This window comes from Stegostoma tigrinum, chromosome 31, assembly GCF_030684315.1.
Source record: "Stegostoma tigrinum isolate sSteTig4 chromosome 31, sSteTig4.hap1, whole genome shotgun sequence".
Taxonomy (NCBI): domain Eukaryota; kingdom Metazoa; phylum Chordata; class Chondrichthyes; order Orectolobiformes; family Stegostomatidae; genus Stegostoma; species Stegostoma tigrinum.
Genome location: NC_081384.1, coordinates 38,566,193 through 38,585,880, shown reverse-complemented (window position 1 = coordinate 38,585,880; position 19,688 = coordinate 38,566,193). Strand labels below are relative to the sequence as shown.

The 19,688-nt window shown below is 42.0% G+C and overlaps 1 protein-coding gene across 2 annotated transcripts in view; it reads right to left on the bottom strand.

Annotated features, from left to right (window-relative positions):
- Positions 1–1,922: 1,922 nt before the first annotated feature.
- Positions 1,923–19,688, bottom strand: part of ccdc47 (coiled-coil domain containing 47) — a 31,723-nt gene continuing 13,957 nt past the window's right edge. For both annotated transcript variants that reach the window (XM_048560582.2, XM_048560583.2), the window contains exons 3-13: positions 19,368–19,472; positions 18,714–18,888; positions 18,062–18,183; positions 14,101–14,166; positions 13,766–13,867; positions 12,724–12,834; positions 11,676–11,761; positions 10,728–10,786; positions 10,197–10,306; positions 9,343–9,510; positions 1,923–5,696 (exon numbers count right to left, since the gene is read on the bottom strand). In XM_048560582.2, coding sequence (XP_048416539.2) covers positions 5,616–5,696; positions 9,343–9,510; positions 10,197–10,306; positions 10,728–10,786; positions 11,676–11,761; positions 12,724–12,834; positions 13,766–13,867; positions 14,101–14,166; positions 18,062–18,183; positions 18,714–18,888; positions 19,368–19,472 — 1,185 coding nt within the window. In that variant the 3' untranslated portion in view covers positions 1,923–5,615. The remainder of the gene's footprint in view (positions 5,697–9,342; positions 9,511–10,196; positions 10,307–10,727; positions 10,787–11,675; positions 11,762–12,723; positions 12,835–13,765; positions 13,868–14,100; positions 14,167–18,061; positions 18,184–18,713; positions 18,889–19,367; positions 19,473–19,688) is intronic.

The following is a 19,688-nucleotide window of genomic DNA, read 5'->3' as shown; positions in this document are numbered from 1 at the left end:
CCATTTCCACTCCCCCTCCCATTCTCTTGATGACATGTCCATCATGGGCCTCCTGCACTGCCACAATGATGCCACCCGAAGGTTGCAGGAACAGCAACTCATATTCCGCCTGGGAACCCTGCAGCCATATGGTATCAATGTGGACTTCACCAGTTTCAAAATCTCCCCTTCCCCTACTGCATCCCTAAACCAGCCCAGTGCATCCCCTCCCCCCACTGCACCACACAACCAGCCCAGCTCTTCCCCCCCACCCACTGCATCCCAAAACCAGTCCAACCTGTCTCTGCCTCCCTAACCGGTTCTTCCTCTCACCCATCCCTTCCTCCCACCCCAAGCCGCACCCCCAGCTACCTACTAACCTCATCCCACCTCCTTGACTTGTCCGTCTTCCCTGGACTGACCTATCCCCTCCCTACCTCCCCACCTACACCCTCTCCACCTATCTTCTTTACTCTCCATCTTCGGTCCGCCTCCCCCTCTCTCCCTATTTATTCCAGTTCCCTCCCCCTATCCCCCTCTCTTATGAAGGGTCTAGGCCCGAAACGTCAGCTTTTGTGCTCCTGAGATGCTGCTTGGCCTGCTGTGTTCATCCAGCCTCACATTTTATTATCTTGGAATCTCCAGCATCTGCAGTTCCCATTACCCCTTACCCATGCCCTCTAGTTTTAGTCTCCTGTACCTTGGAAAAAAGACCTTGGCTATTTAACCTATCTATGCCCCTCATGATTTTATAAACCTTCCTGAGCCTCTGGGGAAAATAGTCCCTTGATGGTCTGCTTCCACACTGTAGGGATTTTATGATTTCTAGCAGGAACAGATAAAAACCATGATGAGTGCACAAATGAATCCCATGCAATTTGCATCCCCTCTTCAAAAGTTGTCAAATTAACCACAAAGATTTTGTTTAGAATTTTATTAGTACTTGGCCTTCCAAAGTTTATCAAGGGGATATTCAATCATTGCTTAGTGGGTACCACAAAAGTCAGCATCTAGTTTGGGATTATGTTTGGCATGGACTGGTTGAACCGAAGGGTCTGTTTCCATGCTGTATGAATAAGACTAAGACTGGCCAGTGTATTAACTAAATTTTAAACCTCATTAAGACAGCCTGGCCCTCAGAGCTCTGATGGACTAGAAGAGGATGCATTTGGATTACAAATCATTGACCACTTAAATTATTTGAAACTGCATGTAATAACAGGGAAACACTGCAACAATTCAACAGGGATAAGGGAGAAAGCAGGAGTATAGCATTTAGATAAAGGATCAGCCATGATCACATGGGACAGCAGAGAAGGTTCATAGGTCAAATGACCTACTCCTGTTCCAGTTTTCTATTTAATGATCCATTGTGTTCATTCACCTTTCAAAACAGCTGAAAAATTAGTTGCAACTACAAAGGACAGCATTAAAGTTACACTGCGTTATAGAATTCATAGATGAACCTTGCTTCCTGATTTGCTCGGAAGCTTACATCGTCTGAATTAAGCCCCTAAGGATCACTGCATAATATCGAGAGTGCAAAACTTTTTGTCTCAGATTGGAAATCAAGGAAGCTGATAAGAAATGTAACAATGTCACAGTCATACAGGAGGGGTGGTTCTTGAAGTTAGGATAGAGGGATACTGTTCAAACAATAAAACAAAATAGAAAATGTGAAGCCCTCAATAGATCAGGAAGCAGGTGTACAAAAAAGAAGGTTCATCATATGTGTTTAATTGCTGCATACGGATATTAGGTAAAGAGAACCTGTTTAATTCATCATCACACAATCCCTCAACTTGATCAGCACAAAATTCAATAGAAAATAAACATCTTTTACTGTGACGAAATAGTGGACTTAAAAAAAGTTCCTACAAACTCAGATGGAAATTAGTTTGCTCAAGCCCAAATGAAAAACGATCAATCTACAAAATGGAAGATTTCTAGTGCAATATAAAAGTTTTTATTCAGTCCATGCACACCACACACATTCCATGATTGATTCAGTTACATTCCATTTACTTAAATAAACTTGAGAACAAAAATATTCAGCCAACACCCTCCCTTCCATCCACCTCATGCTATTCTGCAGTATAGGACAGAATACAGTGGGACATGAAATGCCAGGAGAAACACGTTTGTGCAGGATAGCAATAGAAACTCCCCTCTAAAATTAAAACTTCCTCTCTACGGCACCGTGGGTCAACCCACAGCACATGGACTGCAGCAGTTCAAGAAGGCAGCTCACCACCACCTTCTCAAGGGTGACTAGGGATGGGCAATACATGCTGGTCAACCAGCGACATCCACATCCCACAAATGAATACAAACACATTGATCAGTCAAGGCTGTACAATTGCTGGCAAACACTTTGAGAATTGACTCACCACTCCATAGCTCAAATCCCGAGAGGGTTCCCCCTTTCCATATTAAAAAATTACTCTGCTCAAATTAACTAACCAGATTAACAGAAGGTCAAAGATTCTGCATAGTGCATCCCCTCCCAAGGATGTTAGAGCAGAGTACATTAACCCTTCCACTTAAAAATGTCAACTCTCCCATGTTACCATTCCACCAGTCCTTCATTATTATACAGACAGTCAATCTTCACATGAACCTAAATTATGATTCAGAGATTAATAACCACCACTGCAGGCCACACTATTGCCTTCTCATAGATATCTATCAGCAGAGGTTAATGGACAGCAGATAAGCCGCTAATAACTCTTCTTCCCAATTCCCATCACAAGCTGATCATAACAAAATGCTTCTCTTCTGCCACGTCCTAGCCAAAACGAGGAGCGAAACCCTGGTTCCTTCGGGTCGATGCATCTTGCCTGTGCATGCTTCACTAACTGGACAATTATGAACTAATTGTAGTGTCTTACATACATATCTTACCTTTCGCAACTTCCAAACACATTCCCATAAAATTAAGCTGGTGCATTACAAGTGTGTAGAATGTATTCTGACATTGTAGAATTAACTGAATCACCCCCATATTTCATGGAGGCAGACTGCATTTAGTTAAAATTGAATCATTGGTTAATCATTTAACTTTGTTGTTTCCATAAATGTTTAGGCTCAGTTCATATACTAGGACTACAAAATTCAGTCCCTGGGCACCACCAGGTATCTTGACAGTGAAATAAGGAAGTACACTTTCATACAAATGGTAGTCGAAATCTGGAACTCTTCCCCCATACTGGCAACACAAAGATCAATTAGGTAAGGATATTAAGGCAGGTATGGTCAAGTTAAAGTACAGACCAGCCATGATCTGCTGAAACAACAGAAAAAATTCAAGGGATTGAATGGTCTACTCTTGTTATTGGATACAAAATGTTCTTCAATAGGGTAGGAACCTGGCAATGATGCCCAGACATATCTTTCACCTGACTCTTGCCAACTTCCTGCTCTACGTTTGCATTCACAGCCTACCCAGTTGTGGCCTATTTGCTACATGGAGCAGGAAAGAGGTGTATTAAAATATGAATATAAATATAAGCTCACCACACAGAATGTGCATCAGAAATGTCCTGGGCTGGGTGTTCATTCATAGCTGAACATGAAAACATCTCATTTAACTAAATGTCAGATATCAATTTTCCACATGCAAAATTAATAATGCATTTATTGTGGGAACAGAACTGTAGAATCCTGTCCTGGGATGAAAACAGTCACAGGGCAAACATGCTCAATTTCCACATTCCTGTCGACTGGGGCCAAATATGTGGTATTATATCCAGAACTCCTGCTTCAGTGAGATGTTCAGTCACTGGATTGAATGATAACGTGCAAAAGGCAGATCTTAAGGAGTTGTCTGACTGATAGTGTCAGACAGGCAGTAAACTTGGCACACCTCATCCTAAAGGTAAGCCTTCATGTTTCACTTCAGCGTGCCCAGTAACAAGGACAAACAATACCCAAAAATTCCAGCAAATCCTGCAATTTTTAAAATGTGCCACTGTATACATTTCTCCTTTGCTTGACAGGATTGCCTCAATTAGCAAGGGTGACACTTGCTAATACACATATTTTTCAGCCAGCAGTTTCCCAATGCAAGTATTTTTACTGGCTGTTGAAAACCACTGTTGGTCCACATGGAGTGCAGCCCTAGCAGTGGAGCCAATGTGAGGCAGAAAGGTCAGTAAACAATATCCGGAACACTGCCAACTCTCAAATTGACCTTGTTCATCACTGGGATTCTTCTTGATTTCACAAGATGAAGAGTTGAGTACTTAAAAAAAGGTGGCCAGGCTCCTGCATTATTGAGTGGCACCCATGCCTTCATAGGGATATTTCCATGGTAACATGCAAAATCCTATTCCTAAATATCACTGGATTCTGGTTGAATGGGAAGTGTACCATAGTGGTTGCAGTGGGGAGAAGTTCACCCTTTCAGGAGAGCAGAAACACCTCCTGCTTTGTTTAAGTGCTTCAGAGGCAGTTCCAACATTGTTCAAACGGATATTTTGACATGTATCCAAAAGGAAATGTTAATCACCTTTAATCGAAGACAGACCTAATGTAGCAGCAGAAACATCCCCACCACATACCAGGAGGACACTTTTCGACCTCTCCCTTTTTGTCTACATTTAAAGCAGACACTGGCATAAGGTTTGGTTGTGGGAATTATGTTCACTCTATGGTTTTATGTGACTTTTCTTCCTACAAATAAGACATATTGGTTGACTGTTTAATGTTAGCTAATCTTGCTTTTGCCTGAAGTCCAAATGTGAAATTCCAGCCAAGTGAGGACATAGAGGAAGGGTTTTGACACAAAGGTGCAGAATCTCTGGAAAACTTCTTCCTCCCATATGTAGGACTTTCCTAATGTGGCCCTACGCGAAGTCAGCTTTGATCAGTGATGAGTCCATCAAACAACTTGTTGAGTGCTACTTTCTATCACCAAGACCTGGTCCCGACAGGAATTTTTGCCTGTTGTGATTTCCCCAATCAGTGTTTTCAGTGTATCTAACACAGACTTGAACCAAAGCTCTTAAGCTACTCCTTAGTGTTGGGCTGTGAAAATGACAGCCTGTATTGCCAAACCAATTCACTACCAGCCAACAAGGGAATTTAGATCCTTCAGTAATCTAATTCCGCAAACTGATGTAGATAACAGTCTGAGATAAGCCTAAATGAGGTCTGCATTGATGACCATCTGGAGGAAATTGAGAGATAAAACCATGGATCAGTGAATTACCCATCCACGAACACCACAGTAAACTCACTAATAAAGTTTACTGTTTGGCTTGTCGCAGACTGTAAATCACCAGCTTAAACTCCATACTTTGGATTGTCAAGGCTTCATATCCAGTCCTGTTTGAAGTTAGCAAGTTGGAGTAGGGTTGGATGAGATGACATCTAGTCCCAATGCAACTCTGTCGAGTTTCATGCAGAATCCAGGTTGAGATTTAGAGTAAGAGGGAGGAAAATTAATTTCGTGAAGATGTTTTAAAATGGCAGGCGTGGAACCTGCTGTATAAGTTGCTGATTAACTCTAGGTGCCCTGAGGTTACTTTTCTGCGTTTCCCCCCACCCCCCATGAAATCAAGCATTTCAATCTGATGTAGGTTTAAGCTCCTGCAAGGATGCAGCCCCCTCCCCTCGTCCAGGTATCTGGTGTTCTACATTGCTTTCACTTTGATCTGCTTCATTTTCATCTGACGCTTCTCCAGCTTCTTTTGCTCACGGCGAAGAGCAGCTTCCTGCAATGAAGAACACACCATTAAATCAGTCGGAGGGACAGGGGAAAATGGAAAATCTGCAGCAAAGCTGGCATGTGTCATTGCCTGTCTCACATAGGCTGAGTAGAGAAACTAATAGTGACAGCAAAGTGATCAACTTTTCACTGTCCACTGACATGGCCAGGCAAGCCATGTTAGAAAAACAACTTTGCCTAATGTCAGTTTTAAATGAGCAAACCCTGATTTTTAAATGGTGATCCCATGGTTTTAGATTTTCCCCATCACAGGAAACATTCATTCCACATCTACCCTGTCAAGGCCCATCAAGATTTTAAATGTTTCAGTAAAGTCACCCAATTACTCTGAATTCCAGCAGATACAAGTTTAATCTGTCCAACCATTCCTTAGTGAGACAAACCACCTATTCCAGGTATAGTTTGGAAAATCTCTGGACTACTTACAGCACATTTAAATCCTTCCTTAAATAAGGTGACCACTACACTGCACAGTACTCCAGATGTGGCCTCACCAGTATCCTCCACAAGTGAAGCATAACCTACCTATTATCATATTCAATTCCCCTCGCAACAAATGGTAACATTCTATTAGCTTTTCTAATTGATTGCTGTAGCTACATTCTGACTTTTTGTTCATTACGCATCAGGATACCCATTTAAGGCCATTTCATTATAGAATTCCCAGAGTGTGGAAACAGGCCTCAGGCCAACAAGTCTACACCGATCCATTCTACTACAACCCACCTAATCTACACATCCCTGAATGCTACAGGCAATTTAGCATGGCCAGTCCACCTGGCCCGCTCATCTTTGGACTGTAGGAGGAAACCAAAGCACCCAGAGAAAACCCACACAAACATGGGTGGCGATGATGTAGTGGTATTATCACTGGAATGTTAATCCAGAAACCCAGATAATGTTTTGGGGACCTGGTGTGAATCCTGCCATGGCAGATGATGGAATTTCAATTCCCGTCTGGTTCATTAATGTCCTTTAGGGAAGGAAACTGCCATCCTTACCTGGTCTAGCCGACATGTGACTGCAGACCCACAGCAATGTGGTTGACTCTTAGTTGCCCTCTGGGCAATTAGGTATGGGGAATAAATGCTGTCTAGCCAACAATGCGCTCATCCCGTGAATGAATAAAGAATAAAGAATGTGCAAACTACACACAGACAGTCACTCAAGGCTGGAATCTGAGCCATCGTGCAACCCAAAAAAATGTTTGTTTGTTATTCTTTCTGCCAAAACAGACCACTTCTATTTTCCTGCATTATACCCCATTTGTCTCATCTTTGTCCACTCACTTAACCTATCAACGTTTTGTAGCCTCCTGTCCTTTTCATGATTTTGTTTGCAAACTATTTTTGCATTGTCATCAAGTTTGGGAATGATATCTTAAGGACATAGAACAGTACAGCACAGTACAGGGCCCTTCAGCCCACGATGTTGTGCCGATCTATTATTCTACTAAGATCAATCTACCCTTTACATTTTACTATCCTCCATGTGCCTATCCAAGAGTTGCTTAAAAGTCTCTAAAGTATCTGACTCCACTACCACTGCCGGCAGCACATTCCGCACGCCCACCACTCTGTGTGAAGAACCTACCTCTGACATCTCCCCTATACCTTCCTCTAATCACCTTAAAATTACGACCCCTCGTAATAGTCATTTCTGCCCTGGGAAAAAGTCTCTGGCTATCCACCCTATCTACGCCTGTCATCGTCTTGTACACCTCTATCAACTCACCTCTCATCCTTCTTCGCTCCAAGAGAAAAAGCCCTAACTCCCTCAACCTTTCTTCAGAAGACCTGCCCTCCAGTCCAGGCAGCATCCTGGTAAATCTACTCCATACCCTCTCTAAAGCTTCCACATCTTTCCTATAATGAGGTGACCAGAATGAAACACAATATTCCAAGTGTGGTCTAGCCTGGGTTTTACAGAGCTGCAGCATAACCTCACAGCTTTTAAACTCAATTTCCCTGCCAATAAAAGCCAACACAACCCTATCAACTTGCGTAGCAACTTTGAGAGATCAATGGAGGTGGACCCCAAGATCCCTCTGTTCCTCCACACTGCCGAGAATCCTGTATTATCCTGCATTAACCCTGTATTCTGCATTCAAATTCAACCTCCCAAAAACGAATCACTTCACACTTTTCTGGATTGAATTCCATCTGCGACTTCTTTGCCCAGCTCTGCATCCTGTCAATGTCCCACTGCAATCTACAACAGCCCTCCACGCTGTCCACAACTCCACCAACCTTCATGTTATCAGCAAACTTACTTCCCACCTTTCCACTTCCTCAAAGTCATTTATAAAGATCACAAACAGCAAAAGTCCCAGAACAGATTCCTGTGGAACACCACTGGTCACCGACCTCCAGGCTGAATACTTTCCATCTACTACCGCCCTCTGTCTTTTATTGGACAGCCAGTTTTGTATCCAGACAGCTAAATTTCCCTGAATCCCATGCCTCCTTACTTTCTGAATGAGCCTGCCATGTGAAACCTTATCAAATGCGTGTTGTCGTCGATGGGGGACAGGCTTTAGGAAGGTAGGAGGTGAATCATTTGCTGCAGGATTGCCAGCCTCTGACTTGCTCCTGTACCAGAGCATTTATTTGGCTATAGTCTAGGTTAGTTTCTGACTCTTCATTAAGTAGTCCATATAAATTGTGAACAGTTAGAGGTTCCTGTGGCACACCGCCCATTATATTTTGCCAACCTGAAAAAGACCCATATACAGCTACACTTTGCTTTCTATTAGCCAGTCTTCTCACCGTGCCAACATGCTATCCCCTACATTAGAGGGTATTAAGAAGAGTCAAGGCAGCAACAGATCTTTACCCAACTTCCAGATATTTATCAGTTGGGAGCACTCGATATCATCGCAGGGTATGCATTGCTTCTACCCATAAAAATAAAAGAACATTGTAATCCTACTGTAATAGACTTGTCCTGTGCTTCAGTTGTACTTTCAGTAGGCTTATCTCCTCCAATATACACACAGACTGAAGAGACAGACATCAAACAGTAAGCTTTATAATGGGACAACTGTTAAGAACCTTCAGATTAGGGAAGTTAGACTCATGACAGCATAGTGTCTATGTTATAGACAATAGACAATAGGTGCTGGAGTAGGCCATTCAGCCCTTCAAGCCAGCACCACAATTCATTATGATCATGGCTGATCATCCACAATCAGTATCCTGTTCCTGCCTTATCCCCATAACCTTTGATTCCACTATCTTTAAGAGCTCTATCTCTTTCTTGAAAGTATTCAGAGAGTTGGCCTCCACTGCCTTCTGGGGCAGAGCATTCCATATATCCACCACTCTTGGGGTGAAGAAGTTTTTCCTCAACTCTGTTCAACTCTGTCGGCCAAGTTTTTGATTCAAATCTTGCTCTGCTTGGTGATTTCAGCCAGGAGCACCAAAGTCAGCCTCTTTGCTGTGAAGTGAGAGGAAAAAGATACAAGGCCCATAAATGATGAGGGACAAGGTCACAGAAACTTCATTCACACACAAAACTGCTGTTAGCAGTTTCATTCCAGTCATTCGAGCTGTATTTGAATGAAGCTGTTAGAAATGAAAGGTCAATGTACAAGTAGACAGGGTTGAGGCAGAGCCAGAAGGATTTTGTACCTCAAGCCGCCGTTGTTTGTCTGGGTCCTCCTCATTCATGATCCTTTCTTTCTCTGCTCGCTTCTTCTCTTCCCTGCGTGTTTGTGCAGCTTCTTGACGTTGTGCATGTGTCATTTTTAGAAAGTTCTCCTCCACACGAGCACGATTTTTATCCGCTTTTATTTTACCCTGGATGAGGGGGGAGTTGATGGAAAGAAATAAAAATCAAACACTTACTTTCAGATAGCAGTTCGTGACAAAGGAAACCTGAATCAAATGAACAACTGCAACTCACCACCACCTTCTAAAAGGCAACTAGTGACAGGCAATAAATGCCAGCCCAACCAGTGGAACCTACATCTTGTGAATGTATAGGATGAAGTAGAAGAGGAAAAGGATGGAGAAGTGGGCGGAGGAGAGGTCAAGTAAGCATAAAGAGGAGGTGGAAGGGAAGGACAGTACCTTTCAAGTCAGTTAAATACACAACTGCTCGTAGATATATATGGTCATTCTATCTTCATTAGGACAACAAGTGCAGGTACATGTTTGTCAAATTGAAAGTGAGCAGTCTTTTTTTGACAAAATAACTCAGGGTTGAAGTGATAAAGTATGTAAATGAACATATGGAACTAGCTGGATGGTCTACACAACTTCAACCGTACAGTAAACATTGTCATGTCAGGAGGGGAGAAAGCATCTGGTAGTGGAATCAGAGTGGAAACACAGGCAAGGGAACTACAAATTGGTCTCTCCAGCCCAACAAAATGCTGGACAATTGTGAAATTAACAAGTCTCACTGCGGCAGCTATCTATTGAGAAACACTGATGCATGAGTGAACTCATCATGAAATGAAACACATAAAATGTGCTCTCACCTCTCTGTTCAGACGATACTTCTTTGCTTTGTCAATGCTGTGAATAACCATATTCATTAACGGTAACAAGGACTCCATATCCTTTGGAGAAGTGTTGCCGGTTCCAGGCACTGCACAGAATAAACATGCATTAAGGTCTAACCTTAATCATAGCCAACTACTTTGTAAAGCCAGAAACAGCTTTATGCATTAAAATATCAAAATTGGATTGACCTGACCTCGGGACCGGGCCAAGCTTCCAGGACCTGTCATTTGGCCCATCAAGTCCAAAGTTTTATCATCCGTCAACACAATTTTTACTCAATTGTTCCTATTTTAAATTGCAAGTTTTAAACGTTGAATTCAAAAAAATGAACAGATGTGGTGAACTCAAAACGTTAACTCAGTTTTCTCTTTCCACGGATACTGCCAGATCCAAGTTTCTCCAGCATTTTGTATTTTTATTTCAAATTTCCAGCATCCTCAGTATTTTGCTTTTATTTTACCTTTAAATATACACTCACTGTACAAACTTCTTCCTCAAAAACTTACCATTAAATGTAAACAGTAGTGTCTTTTTAGTGTCAGGCAGCTTAAGGGGCTGGCCCTCTCTAAACAAAAAGGGAAGAAAAAAAGTTAGAGAGGCACAGACAAAGCTTCTTCCTAATTGTACGGACAAGAAACAAGGGACATATTGCAGAATATTTCAGACTTATAAATATATAGTAAATTAAATAAAGTCAATTTTAATTTACTGTAGCAACAATTCATCAACCCTTTGCTTCTCCCACCAAAACTGAAAGGTTTGAAGCATTGTCACCAGTTCCAAACACCAACTCTGCACCATTGCGTCACAGTGATTTTTATTTTCTGACTTTTTACTAGATGTTAAGGGGGTTTCTCGCCTGAAGAGTGAAGAGTTATCAAGTGCAGGCAAGGATGCTAATCTGGATATTACAATTGGAGGAGCCATGATGTTCATGAGTGGGGAAGCAGGAACAAGGGGCTGAATGACCTACTAATGCTGTTTGTTTGTAGGGTTGCTGTAGCAGCAATCCAAGCCAGCGTCCTCAAGGGCATTCTCGCTATCTAAAGGTGTTATCAGGTACAGATTTCACAGACTAACAGTGGCACCTAGTCCCTCTCCCAAGACCATGAGCCAAAATACAGACTTGTCAAATTGGCCAATAACAGCATATCATCAGGAACCCAGATGATGGTTGTCAGTGTAGGCCAAGGATTCAGAGGCTCATTCAGTAGTGCCCCACTGCTGCCCCTAGACAGATTGGCTTAATCTGGTCTCAAATCTCAACTTGGTTGAGAATGCCCTGGACCCTCCACCAAGTGCTCTGAATACGTCACTCTTGTACCACCCAGGCCGCGAATGAACACCCTCCGGCCCCACCTCACAATATTCCTATAATCCGGGTGAAACATGAAATGACTACAAAATCTTTAGAGTTTATTGAAATAATTCATGTTGATCTCAATAATACCTACTCTTGAATAATTTTAGCCCCAGAGAACTGGTCCGAGAAATGAACAGACTCAATTTTGTCAGCATGACTTGACAGGAAATGCACCATCTGGGATCAGAAAGAGAAAACATCCAGACATTAAATCCACAATAAATCTAGCTCTAGCAAATACTTGGACAGCTAAAGGACAGGACTCATGTAAAAAAAACTATCACTGTCTAATCTGAGGCATGGATAGACTGGCATACAGGTAGCATTGGTTATGCAATGAGTTGGATACTGCACTTTCACAAGTGTAGTCTGGGCACAAAATTTTAATGTGATAAATTCAGCGAGGTGAACCATTTTGCTGGATCGAAGGCTGCCAAGAAAAACCATTTCCCAGTTGGCAACGACAGAGTAAACAGAAGAAGGATAGAGCAACTGTTGTGGGAAATCAGCCCCCAAGCTTAGGGCTGGGCTCCATTGACAGGTACATGTACAGGAAGCTTTATTCTGCTCCTAACCTGCATGTACCTGTCCTAAGACTGTTTCAAACAAAAAGCAAAATGCCTTGGATGTTGGAATTCTGAAATAAAAACAGAAAATGATGAAAACATTCTGCAGATTAGGTACCTCTGTGGAAAGTGAGAAAGGGGTGGTTAGGTATTTCAAGATCTGTTTTTATTTCTGGGCATGTTTAATTGCTATCCTTTCCTCCACAGGAGGATAACTGGATTTTCGGCAATCTGTGAAACTTGTTATGTAAAGTGGAAAATGTTTAATTCATCAGTACTATAGTATACACACACACACACACACACACATTATTTATAGCTAACAATGCCTGGAGCGGAGGAAAATTGTTTATCTCTGCAAGCAGTCCAGCTAATGTCTGAGGCTTAGGCAGAGAATCTTGGTTGAATTCATACAAATTCAGTAATTACCTCCTAACCTTTACAAAATCGACTCACACACAATTCATCTGATGAAGGAGCAGCATTCCGAAAGCTTGAGATCTCAAATAAACCTGTGGACTATAACCTGGTGTTGTGTGACTTCTGACTTCACGCACAAGTCAGTATACTCACTCTGTTGTCCAGGATACCCTCGGTTACCTCGCCCATCTCAGACAGGATAGAGAGCGAATCAGGAAGCCCAAATTTAATCCCTGACTTGGGCTTATCACTGCAGAACTCACTCTAGAAAAGAAAATAGGTTTAAAAAGTCCTTGACCAATAGCAATCACAGTCACTTAGCTATCAACTGGAGGGCCACAAGTTATTCTTGTAGTAAGCTTTTAGGTATCAACAGAAGAGAAATTAAACACATCAATCGTGAAAGCGCTTATGGCAGCCATTCTCCTTGCTGTTGTTGAAGTGTCTGTGTAAAAAGTGATATTAAATTTACTTTCTATTTCCAGCAGTAATTATTCTATTTCAGAAAGCTCAGGTGTGCATAGTGCAGGGCGAGTCAAATTTTGGGGGTCACAAGACCCAAGGCAATAATGATTGCCATGGTGGTTGAACCAAGCTACCACAGCCATGCTCCTACTCTAACTGACCATGAGTTTTCACTATTGGGTCATATCAATTTTCAAGCTTCAAATTGGGGTCACAGTGGGAATAAGTTTGGGAAGCACTAGACTAGTGTTTACATTTATAATCTTTGCTATCTGTGCTTTCAGCAATAATTGAACAGCTATATTCTGAATGATTGCTATCCTTTCCTCCACAGGAGAATAACTGGATTTTCGGCAATCTGTTAAACTTGCGATATGCGGTAATATTACGTTAGCCCTTTAGATTCCCCTCTGCAATTCAATTAGGTCATGGCTAACATGCACTTCAACTCCATGTTTGAGAATGGTGTAAGGATGGAAAAGCATTATCCAACAAAAACCTGTCAACACTTGCGTCTTCAAGGCACTGAACTGTTAGTATTGGTGTACCAGTTACAATGAGAAAGTCTCAACTTTTCTGACATAAAATCTGTACAAACAGCAGGATTTAATACTTCACATGATGGTGCCATACACTACCAGCCTGAACCCATGCATTCAAGTTAGTTTCGCAAATGCTACAAGCTATTCATCAAGAATTAAAGCACTCAGGATGGTCTTTCATTACATACCAAATCCTGCATCTCCTTCTGCATGCGGACCATGGCCTTCCGTGATCCGATGGCAAACACATAGGTGTCCATGTCTTCTTCATTCATTGTCACTTTGATTTGCTACAGAGGGAATCAAAACAAGCTCTCATTTTCACTAAAATTTTGTTTTTATCTCATTTCTACTGCTTCTTTAAGACACAAGCATTTATATAGCAAAACAATGGTAGGTGAGAAAACAGAACAAGACAGGCAGAGTGAGTGAGACTGTGAAATAGATTAGAATGAACAGTGCAACAGGCTGACTGGGCCAAATGCCCTACTCCTGTTCTGAGCTACTGTATTACCATACGTACCACTTGATCACTGGCCGGCCTCATCATCCTTGCAAGTACGTTTAATAGATCCTGCCGTTTTAAAAACTAGAAAAGAAGTAAGGTACATGTAGTTACAACAGCACGCAGACAGAAACTTTTTCTCATCTGAAAAGAATCATATTCCAGATGTGCTTTGTGTACCTTCCCCAAGACTGATAATTATCAATGCATTCCAGACTATGTCTCTTTATGCTGTTCACCATTGCTTCTAGGTCTTCATTCACAGAGATCATAGCTGCAGCACTCACCCTAGTTTTCCCTCAAAAATTTTTGATGCATTTAAGGAAATATGGAGAGTATAAGGCCAAAAAGTTCTAATGAAGAAAGAGGGTGGGACAAAAAATATCCAGCAAGACCTGGATTTCGACAATATATAAGCTTGGATAAAGAGAAAAACATGGCAGATACTGAGGGCTAAAACAGAAGCCCTACAAGAGTGTAGAACTTAAAAAAGGAAAATTCATACTTATTTTATAAAGTACATTAAGAACAAAAAGGATAACTAGCAACCATTAGGGAACACAGCAGTAATTTGAGAGTGGAGCTACAGGATGTAGGTAGGGCTCTAAATTAATGATTTGTTTCAGTGTCCACTAGTGAGAGGAATGATAATGGGTATAGAAATCAGGGAGATGGGCTGCGATATAATTAAAGAAATAGCATAGACAGAGAGGACTTTGAGGGTCTGGCACGCTTGGAAGTAGATAAAATTCTCAGGACTGGATAAAATATAGACCAAGTGGTTGACAGGCAAGGGAAGGCATAGCAGGATAATGGCAATAATTTTCAGTTCCTCTCATACCAGAGCACTACAGAAAAGCCAATATGATACCATTATTAAAGAAGGGAGTAAAGGATAGTCAGTCTAACCTAAGTGCCAGAGAAAATATTGAAACCAGTTCTAAGAGACAGAATTAATCTGCATTTGGAGATGCAGGGATTAACCAAATCAGTCAACACTGTTTTGTCAAGGGGACATCTTGTTCTGGACCTCAGCAAAGCTTTTGAAAAGGTAATGCATGGCACACTGACTGCAAAGGTAATAGTGCATGGAATTCAAGGAAATTTGGCTAACTGGATCCAAAATTGGCCATCAGAAGTGTAATGAAGCAGCGGGTAATAAGTGAAGGATGCTTTGTGACTGAAAGTCTGTGTTTAGAGGGGTCTCACTGGGGTCAGTGTTGACGCTATTGCTGTTTGTGGTTTACATAAATGGTTTCAACTTGAATGCAGAAAGGCTGATCAGCAAGTTTGCAGATGATATGAAAATTTGTAGAGTGGTAAACAGTGAGGCGAATAGCTTCGATTACAGGAAGATATAGATGGGTTGGTCAGATGGGCTAATCTCAGGGAGATGGAATTCAGTCTGGATAAATGTAAGCTGTTGCACTTGGGCAAAACCAACAAAGCAAGGAAATACACCATGAATGGCAGAACCCTGGAAAGGAACAATGATTACAGAGGCTTTGGTATACATGTCCACCAATCCTTTAAGGTAGCAGGACAGGCAGATAACGTGTTTAAGCAGGCAAATAGGTTACTTGCTTTTACTGGTCGAGGCAAGGTGGTTATGCTGGATTGTGTAAAGTGTTGGTTAGGCCACAGCTGGAGTATGCGTACAGTTCTAGAATCCACATTATAGGACGGATGTCGTAGCCTTGCAAAGAAGACAGAGGAGATCCATCAGGATTTTGCCTGGGCTGGGGAGTTTCAGTTATGAAGAGAGATTGGACAGGCTGGAGCTTTCCTTGGAGCAGAGATTGAGAGAGGACATGATTTGTAGAGTTGAGGCCAAGATAAGATCAGCCATGATCATATTAACTGGCAGAGTAATCTTGAGGGGCTTAATAGCCTATTCTTGCTCTTAGTTCTTATGATTCAGATGTGTAAAGTTGAGGGGGAATAGACAAGCTAGACAAGAAATAAATGTCTTTGGTAGAGGGATTTACACCCCAGGTCATTGATTTATGATAAGGGGCATGAGGTTTAAATGAGATGAGAGGGAAAACTATAACCCAGAAAGGGATGGGAATCTGGAATTAACTACCTGTCAGCGTGATAGGACAGGAACCCTCTTAACATTCAAGAAATATTTAGATATCCAATTTTGATATCAAGGCACGCAAACGGACCAAATGCTAAAAAATAAGATCAGAATAGTTTAGTGGTTGTTTTTGACTAAAACAGACTCAATGTTTATGGGAGATATGCGTGGAAAGTTCTTTACGCAGAGGGCGGTGGGTGCCTGGAACGCGTTGCCAGCAAAGGTGGCAGACGAAGATAGTGTCTTTTAAGATGTATCTGGACAGGTACATGGATCGGCAGGGAGCAAAGGGATACAGACCCTTAGAAAATAGATGACAGGTTTATACAGAGGATCTCGATTGGCGCAGGCTTGGAGGGCCGAAGGGCCTGTTCCTGTGCTGTAATTTTCTTTGTTCTTTCTTCAATGCACTGAAGGACCTTTTTCTGAGCTGCAGATCTCTATGACTGTATTGGCAGATGGAGTTTAATTTGGATAGACCCAGAGAGTTGAGAGCGCATGGAACAGTTTACCAGTGGTAGTCATGGAAGCGGAGTCATTAGTGAAATTTAAGCGACTACTGGACATGCACATGGATAGCAGTGAATTGAGGGGAATGTAGGTTAGGTTATTTTTGGATAAGGATTATTCCACGGCACAACATCGTAGGCTGAAGGGCCTGTACTGTGCTGTGCTTTTCTATGTTCTATGACTGCGAGGTATTGCATTTTGCTGAAACGAACAAGGCAGGGCTTGTACAGTTAATGGCAAAGCCCGGGTAATGTTGTCAAACAGACAGACCTAGGCATTCTGGCAGATATTTCTTTGAAAGTTCCTTCACAGGTAGACAGGGTAGTTAAGGACGAGTTTAACATGCTTGCCTTCATTGCTCATACCATTGAGCATAGGAGTTGGGACATCATGTTAAGGGTTTATAGGATGTTAGAGACACCACTTTTGGAGTACTGTGTACAAATTGCATTGCCTTGCTATCAGAAGGACATTTTTAAATTGGAGAGAGCTCAGAAAGACCTTAGCAGGAAATTGCCAGAACTGGAGGGTTTGAGTTACAAGGATAAGCCGGATATTGAGATTTTTTTCATTGGAATGGAGGAGATTGAGGGGTGGCCTCATAGCGGTTTATAAAATCCTGATGGGCATAGATAAGATGAATAGCAAAGGTAGTTGACCTTGTGTGGTTGAGTTCAAACTAGTGTGCACATATTGTTAAGCTAAGGGGAGAAAGATTTAAAAGGGATCCACTGAGGGTGGTTCATGTGTGGAATGAACTGCCAGAGGAAGTGGTAGATGGCAGGTACAGTTACAACATTTGAGACATTTGGACAGGTACATGAATAGGAAAAGTTTAAAGGACATGGGCCAAACGCAGGCAAGTGGGACTGGTTTAATTTTTTGGAAACTTGGTCAGCATGGACAAAAGGGTCTGTTTCCGTGTTGTATGACTCCAGGACCTGTGTATTTCTAAAGTTGTGTGTTACTTCAGGATCAGAAGTCACACAACACCAGGTTATAGTCTAACAGGTTTATTTGAAATCACAAGCTTCTGGAGCACTGCTCCTTCATCAGGTAAAGTGATGTGTGTTATTGCAGATAACTAGCATGGTGGTTAGAGTTAAATCCTTTACAAATTTTAATCCCTTTTACGTTGAAGAACATTTTGATCAACCTGACGTTTCATACTTAAGAATATTTGATTCTAATTGAGTCCTTTTATATGGTGCTTATAATTTCTCAGTCCGTCTGATAAAAACACAAATTCAGGGAAAGTGTGCTGACTGACATTGAATACTTAGCATGTGAATTCTGAAAATCCAAAGAATTGTGAATTCACTTCATTCACAACTTAAATCTCTGATCTTGAAGCCTCCGAGGCTGGATTTAAGCAGGTGCCCGTACCTTCAGCTGAATGAGCATTCCCTCACAGCACACACGCCCCGAGCACCACAGGTTGTAGATATGTTCATTTTCCTGGGTCAGTTTTCCTGTGCTGATGGGTTCTTTATTGATCCCATCATCTCCTACAAGCAAAAATCTTATCAGTTGCTACATTTTGCTATAAACACTCCCAGCTCCCAATCCATCCCAGCAGACAGAATTGTTAGTGAGAAACCATCTGAACACTGGCCTATTATCACTCCAACCAAACAAAACCACCACCTATTTGAAGTGCCTCTATTTGGTCATTCCAACAAGTGCAGTACTGATCCACAGAGTTCGGACTGATCTGGTCTGGATAGGATTAAGTTACTGTCTTACTGAGCAAGCTGCACTTGATTCCAGCATCCCTGGCTGAGGAAGGACAAGGAAAAGAAGACATCCAGTATGGTGACTGCTCATGATCATCAATAAATGGCCAGGTTGGCTCAGTTGACAAATCCTCCCGATGCGGAGCCTGGCTGTTCCTGTGTTACAGAACACTGTGCTGTGGAGTTGCTCCCCCGAAAGTGGTGGCATCAACTGCAGAGCACATCAGCACAGCTAAACAACCTATGGTCACTGATCAGCTCACCAACAACTGAAAAAAGAAGCTTGTCATTCAGGCACTCACCAACAAGGGAAAAGTTAGTTTCCAGCAGTTCTTTGTGAGAGTTGAACCACGCAGTCGCCAGCCTGCTGTTTTTGTTTTTGCCTATGATGTAGTTCATGATGTAAGCCAACAGGCCTGTCACCATCAGAATCTCCATGTAGTAGCTTTCCCAGCTGTTCTGCAGATGATGTGGGACCTAACCAGGATTAGGAGGACAACAATCAGAAATGTGAACTGGTGTATGAAAGACAATAGATTCAATCCAACTGCGACAATCAGCAGGGTTCCAGCACCAATCTCCAAACCCTTCAGACTGCATATCTGCACCTGCATCAACTTCAGCTCCCACTTTTGAGACCTCTGGCCTGTGCCTCATGTCCTACTGTTTAACCAAAATACCACAGCATCAGCCTTGGTGTTGCCAGATAACATGCAACTCAAGCCAACCAAACATCTGTTTTTGTGCATTTTCTACGTGGGATTTTCTTATGGTGATGTATTTGAGGGCCAGGTGACTGCAGCAATCATGAGTGGCAGTCCAGCTGGGATCAGCTAAGAACGCAGGTTGGGTGCCTCCCAGCTGGTATACATGCTCCTTTATCAAACTGCAGTTTCCCCGGAACTTCACGGAATCTGCAGGAGAGACTTGTGGTGTGATTGTTGCCGAGTACTTACATTTACAATTTTAATCGGATCTTTGCTTCTGCTGGAAGGTCTGTCCACCTCTTCGTAGCCTTCAAATTCTTCATCATCAAATGGCTCTCCTTCTGCATCGCCCTCCTGTTGAGTAAAAGATGGTATTTTCAGAGAAATATCTGTACCACCGGTTTATTTTATTTTCCCTTAACGGTTGTTTGTCTGCCTTTTATGTGAATGGGGCTGAAAACAAAGGTTTTTGGGTTTATAGCACAGACCAATTAGATTACGTTGTTGTTTAATTTTGCTCAAATAAAGTTACTATATAGTTCAGAAACTGTTAGTTCTTCTGTTTAAATT